The sequence below is a fragment of the Garra rufa genome, chromosome 1 (genome assembly GCF_049309525.1).
Source record: "Garra rufa chromosome 1, GarRuf1.0, whole genome shotgun sequence".
NCBI lineage: Eukaryota > Metazoa > Chordata > Actinopteri > Cypriniformes > Cyprinidae > Garra > Garra rufa.
In genome coordinates, this window is record NC_133361.1 from 6,664,270 (window position 1) to 6,671,430 (window position 7,161).

At 34.6% G+C, this 7,161-nt stretch overlaps 1 protein-coding gene across 1 annotated transcript; it reads right to left on the reverse strand.

The window, feature by feature from the left end:
• Positions 1 to 1,305: 1,305 nt before the first annotated feature.
• On the reverse strand, positions 1,306 to 6,889 carry LOC141337056 (uncharacterized). The gene is made up of 7 exons (XM_073842838.1): positions 6,829 to 6,889; positions 5,796 to 6,116; positions 5,381 to 5,692; positions 5,209 to 5,295; positions 1,608 to 1,664; positions 1,407 to 1,487; positions 1,306 to 1,319 (listed from the first exon to the last, which is right to left on the reverse strand). The coding sequence occupies exons 1-7, from the start codon at positions 6,887 to 6,889 to the stop codon at positions 1,306 to 1,308; spliced, it is 933 nt and encodes a 310-aa protein (XP_073698939.1).
• Positions 6,890 to 7,161: the final 272 nt, after the last annotated feature.

The window sequence follows — 7,161 nt, forward strand, 5'->3', positions numbered from 1 at the left end:
CCGAGATACATCTATTTGAAAATCTGGAATCTGAGGGTGCAAAAAAAATCAAAATACTGAGAAAATCACCTTTAAAGTTGTCCAAATTAAGCTCTTAACAATGCATTTTACAAATCAAAAATGACATTTTGATATATTTACAGTAGGAATTTTACAAAAAATCTTCATGGAACATGATCTTTACTATTTCCTAATGATTTTTGGCATAAAAGAAAAATCAAAAATTTTGACCCATGCAATGTATTTTTGGCTATTGCTACAAATATACCCCAGCGACTTAAGACTGGTTTTGTGGTCCAGGGTCACATATATATATATATTTATTTTTTTGATGATCTGAAACATTAAAGTGTGACAAACATGCAAAAAAAAAAAAAAAAAAAAAAAAAAAAAAAAAGGAAGGGAGCCAACACTTTTTCACACCACTGTATATAAATTTCTGTAATAATCATTCACGGTCATGAAAGGTATTTGTCTTGCTTTGTTGATCGCTGTATTTAATATTACTAGGGTTGTTCCGATTTTGATACTAGAATTGGAAAGGCCGGATACCACAAAAAATTATTCTTTAAAGAAATACAAACATGCAAGCAGTATGTCCGATGTTTGCCTGTATTTCAGACTGGACCAACCAGCCAGTAAAAACATGTCTCATATGTAGGGCCCTATAAGCCGAAAAATTACTATTTAAATATGAATTCTGCATGTCTCTGTGTTAATGAATAAATATTCTTTCTGTCAGTGCTACTAATTTTTGTGAAGGGTCACACTGGCACGACCACAGCGGTGTTCAACTCATTTCTGTTGCATACGAGAAACATCAAACACAAACAAAACGAAAGTGAAACTAAACCACGCTACATTTGAGATGCTCAGTGCTGACCATTTATCAGCTAAAGTTGATCCAGTGAATTTGCTGCAGAATGAATAAGGTTGTCAAATGTCAAATGTATGTTAGATAATAAAAATACTCTAGTTCTCTGTATATATTTGTTCATGTTTTATTAAAGGATAAGTCTGAAGCACACCATAAAATAATTCCATCAGTTCATACAGGGCTAGTAGTATCTACAGCTGTATATACAGATGCACACTCAGGTATCGAATCAGTATCAGGAAGGGGAAAAGGGTATCGGAACATGTCTAAATATTACAATTAAATCATTTAGTACAGTAAATATGCTTGAAAGCTGTAAGCAAATATCCAAAATATCACCGAGATGAAGAAATCTTGAAGTAATCTGGCCTGTTATTAGTAGTGAGCGTTTTATTCTAATATTGTATTTATATTTCTTCTCAGTGCTGCTAGTCCTTCCTCCCTGTAAAATAATTCAACAAAAGCATTTATTGAGCTTTCATGAGAGCAGATTGTGAATCATCAGATTGTGAGACGCTCAAAAACTCACCAGCTCTTCTTGCACAGATGATCTGAAGAAGAATCACAGTAGGAGCAGCAAACACTGCAGTCTTCAGAACAATCAAAATCTCTACAGGAAAGATGTGGACAGATCATAGACACAATAAGGATGAAAAAAATGCAATCTTGAAAAAGCACAGCAGATTGACTGTTTCAGCATTAATGAACTGCATGTAAAGACGTGTCCTACCTCTGAATAATGATCCAGTAGTCCTGACTTCAGTTTCTGCTGGACCTGTAATCAGGTCTGTTAGTTCAGTTCAAACATAATGAACATATAAACATAACATCACACTCGTCTCTTCAGATTTTCCATGAGGAAGGAAGCACTTAAAGTTGGAGAATGGCAACTCAAGTGTTTTCACATTACTTCATGAATCCAAAAGTCGGCCATTGTGAACATAACATCGTGCATGGGTTTAGACATCATAAATTAGTTGAACAATGTCTTTAGTAGTAGATTGACCGTGCAATCCATGATGCTGTTTATATCAGAATATCTCCACAATGGCCGAGCATCAGGTTAACTGAACAAAATGTGACGCAGACGCAAACCCTCTATAAGAGCTGACAGAGAGAGCCTACAGAGTGGAGCCTGCGCTTCAGTCGAGGATGGCCAGAGAAACATTAACGTTATGCTTCATTTAAATTGTAGTTGTTCTTACAATACTGAGACGACTGATAGCTATTCTGCACCTTCACAAGTACAATACTGTATTCATTATAGCAGTTGTAGATGAATTTCATTTCATTTTTCATTGTCCTTTATAGAGCGATCTAAGGAATTCTCTTTTTGAATCGATTCAGTTGAAAAATCCTGATTTATTTTGGAAATATGAAGCTGAAATGCTGTGTTGGTTGTTTGAAAATAATGTTTTTACTCTTGCTAAATTTGTGGAAAAGGCCTCGTGTCTGCGGCAAAGTATTTTGTATCCCATTTGACAAATTTTCTCCTTTTTGTATGTGTTCATATGTTGTGTTTTGCTCTGTATTCTGCCACGTGGCTATTGTATATAATCTGATAAATAAGCCCATGAGGGCTGGGCACCAATTAAGGTGTTTGACACTCAAATAAAATATATTATCATCATCATCATCATCATCATGTAGAGTTTGAGGGCTGTGATCTCACTGTTGAGGTTTGGAAACATGTTATTGCTGATTGTGAGAACTCAGTTAGTTTGACTGCAGTAGAGCAGAGCTGTCAATCACACACATGCACATTTCAGTTCCTCTTTTTTACTGCTGCACGCCATGAAAGTTTGTATTTATTTATTTTCAGTTAACAAAGACATAAGTTCAGCCCGATTATTGGCACAGCCATGGGACAAATTACAGCACCCACTTGCAAAAGTTTCCACAAAGGCTAGCATGACATAACTAGCGTATTTACTAGTTGCCAGATTAACATTATATAGACAGTGTTGGGGAAAGTTACTGTTAGAAGTAATGCATTACAATACTGCATTATTCCCTAAAAAGTAATTAAATATTTTACTTAGTTACTTTTTATGGAAAGTAATGTGTTACATTGCATTTTAATTCTGGGCAGGGCTTACTTGTTTGTTTGTTTGTTTTTTATACATGAAAGTTATACTTTTAGCAAATGTAAAAACCCTTTCACACCAAAAAAAAAAAAAACTGAAATGAGGCTGAAGGGAAAGAAAATGCACGTCTGTACAGTAGAACGCAGGAGAAAGTCGGTTCATTCATTTTGATGAATAATCTATGTTTTTTTTTCTTCTTTTTTTGTGAGAGATTAATTAATGGGTTCAGATTTATTCTAGAACTACAGTAACCTCATGTTTCCACAGCACACACAACACCTCTGTACTTCTGATTTCTCTCAACATGAATATTTATTAACCAAAGCGTAAATAGATTTATTTTTTACTAATTAGATTTAGCAATTTTTTATCTAAATGTTTAGTGTTAATTTAAGGCGAAACACTGGAGGTGAATATGGTACAAAATTAACTAATAGTTATCCCCTTACTTACCCAGTTGATTGATTACATTGATAATTGTGAACATGTTTTGTATTACACGTTTTCTAAAATGTTATGTTTGAATATAAAAATGAAGCATTACTGAATTAAAAATGTGCTAAATTCTTATTTTATTTTTTTTTGACATATAGAGTCAAAAGTTTTTATAGAGGGAATTTTGTGTATCTCATTTCGTCACGCCAAAAAAAAAAAACAAAAAAAAACCTTAGAACAGACAGAAAACAACATATTTATTTTTTTTATTTTTTATTTTTTTTATAAAATGTTGTATAAAATCAAGTGAATCATATTTGAACAAATCCCTCTGTAAAAACCTTCAAGATATAGACGGGAATAAAAATGTAAAGTTTGGTGTGTGTAAGTGCTACTGAAGTGGAGATTTATGGCTCAGTGTAGAAGAAAAACTCATTTTGAGAAAACGGCCTTTAAAAATATACAGTGCGTTGTGAAATTATTCATACCCCTTCATTTTTTTTCACATTTTGTTATGTTGCTGCCTTATGTTAAACTACTTTAAATTACTTTTTTCCCACATCAATCTACACTCCCTACTCCATAATGGCAAAGCAAAAAATAGGTTTTAACATTTGTGCAAATTTATTAAAAATAAAAAACTGAAAAGATCCCGTTGCATAAGTATTCATACCCTTTTTCTGGGACACTCAAAATTTAGCTCAGGAGCATTCATATTGCTTCTAGATGTTCCTACACTTGGAGTGGAGTTAAACTGTGGCAAATTCATTTGAATGAGTCTGATTGAGAAAGACACACACCTCTCAGAAAAGGTCTAACAGCTGAAAATGCATATCAGAGCAAAAACCAAGATAACTGCCTGTAGAGCTCAGTGACAGACGTGTGTTAAGGCGATGATCTAGAGAAGAGTTCAGAAACAAATCTGCTGCTTTGAAGGTTGACAGAAGCATTCTCCATAATGGAAGACGACTGGAACAACTAGGACTCTAGAAAATGTCCAAGCTGACAGAGATATAGAGGTGAAAAGGTGAGGCAAAGAATGGCAGATAATTGCCAAATGCAGATGTGCAAAGCTCACATCAGACCCAAAAACACTTGAGGCTGGAAAGCTGCTTCAACTATGTACTGAGTTAAGGGTATGAATACTTATGCAATGCACTTATTTTAGTGTTTTATTTTTAATACATTTGTAAAATGTAAACTCCATACACCATAATAATGACAAAGCCAAAACCAGATTTGCAAATTTTATTTGTAAAATTTGCAAATCTGGTTTTGGCTTTGTCATTATGGAGTAGGGAGTGTAGATTGATGTCAGGGGAAAAAAGCAATATAAAGTAGTTTAACATAAGGCAGCAACATAACAAAATGTGAAAAAATCAAGGGGTGTGAATAATTTTGCAAGGCACTGTGTATTGTAATCGGAAATCTATTGGTACAAATAGATAAAGTGCTATAAAAGAAACAATTAACAGTGTTTTTGGATGTTTTCTTTCCACTACTCAAAAAAAATTTTTTAAAAAATTTAAAAAATCCCCAAATTTCAAACTTGACAGGTGCATGAAAAAACTGCATTTTTGCCTGCAGTGTCTTCCCTTAAAACAAGGCAAAGCTACCACTGTTTTCTACTAGAGAGACTATTGTAGTGTAGCCTATACTGTATATTGTGTATGTGTTTTGCTGTTTTCAGTCAGTGCCGTCACATAGGCAAGATCACAAAAATGGGCCTCACCAATACTGACCACAATATTAAAACTAACCACTACAAACATACAACTAACAACTGTAAGAAAGACAGTGATGATGTACCTTTAGTCACATGTGTGTTTGTAGTTTTGTGATCCTGAGAGTTTGTGATGTGGACTGGAATCACTGCTGCTGTTGCTGTACTTTGAGCTGTAAAGATGAATCCTGTATAATGTGATAATCATAATTTAATCAGAGACTCCTCAATTACCAATTCATGAGATTGTTTTCTCACCTGAACTCTTGACAGTGTATGTGGCTGAGGTCTTGACTTGATTTATTTGAGTAACTTCACATCTCCACTCTCTGTTGTTATCTTCATTCAGGAGTGTTGTAGTCAGAGTGCTGATACAGTGTCCTGGAGCTGATATCTGATATCTGGAGTCTGATATCGTCAGTTTAACACCAGCCTGATTCACCCAGAACAGCTCAATTCTCTCAGAACTGATCCAATAATCACAAGAGACTCCAGTATATGAATACAACTGACAGGAGAGAGACACAGAGCTGCCTGGACTGATCTCAGTCTGTGAGGATGATGAAGAGACTGAAACACAAAATAACACACAAATCACACACTTTTCAATCAGCATGAGAGTTTAAATAAAGAATTTGATCTTTTTAAATTGACCACATAATCATAAAATTACCATGAAGAACATGCAGATAAACACGTGCATCAGTTCCTTGTTGTTGTCCATTCACATATTGTTGGCAGCCGTAAAGTCCATAATCTTCTTTTGTGACGTTCTTGATGTTCAGAGAGCAGTCAGACCCCAGACTCAGTCTCTTATGTCTCTCTGTGTCTTTCTTCTTTATCGCTAAACCAATCAGTTCAACTGCTGCTGAATGTCTGAATCTGTTATAGATCCATGTAGTTGATTTGCAGTCATGAAGAGCATTATTACAGGGCAGACGGACATTTTCACCAGAACTGATGAGCACATGTATATCCTTCACTCCACTGGTACCTGAAACACAATATATAACATTTAAATTTGCATTTAGTTATTTAGCAGTTGCTTTACTTACAAATAACGACAATGGACTCAATTAAAATAAAAAAGAGCAATGCTATGTAAGTGCTATGACAAGTCTCAGATTAGCTCAATGCAGGGTTTTCTTTAATTTATATTGTAAATAAATACACAGATAGAATAGAGCAATAGAGCTAGTAAATAAAAATAAAAAAAGAGAAAAATAATTATCTTTTTTTTTTTAAAGCATGGAAATAGGATAATGCTAGAGTTAGAGGGTGAAACAAAGATGGAAGAGATGTTATATTGTTATTAGTATATCTTTGAATGAAACTATTGTATGCAGATATAAACTAAACTCTGACTCAGCTACCATAATAAAATATGTAATGTTCTCTCTGTGCTAGTGGACACATACGGTTAGACCAATCAAAACACTTTCTGTTTTCCCCGAGTTACTGACTGAATTAAGGTGCATGTGCTGAAACTGATGTCCATGCAGATGTCAAGTTGAGCTTTGTGGTAAATCTGAACAAAAAATTATAAGCCATGAGCTTGTGTCAGTAAACAGAAAGTGCCAAAATAAGGAAAGTTTTATAGCATATCTGTTGTGAATGGGCTTTTTGTGTTTCACAAATGTTTTACATCAAAAATCCCAATTCCCTTAATTGACAGGAGTTTAAAGAGCATGTAGAAATGTGTTTACCTGTGAGAAGTGAAGAGAGAAAGATCAGTCCCAGCAGACACAGATGACACTTATCAGACATTTTCTCTTTCTGTCAGTCTTCCTCTTCATTATATGCTCACAACTCTGTCTTTAAATACTAGCAGCTCTTCCTGTGTTTAACTTCCTCTGATCTGATTGGCTGAGAGTGTATTTCTGACACGAGCTGCATTTGACTGACACTATAGAACAATGCTAACAGCTCAGGGAGTTTTAACCTTCAGTCATTCTGTGAACACAAGACTTTGACACGACAGCAGAGTTGAAACACGTTCTTCACTGTGAGAACTGCATACTGTTGCTCATTGTTGATCT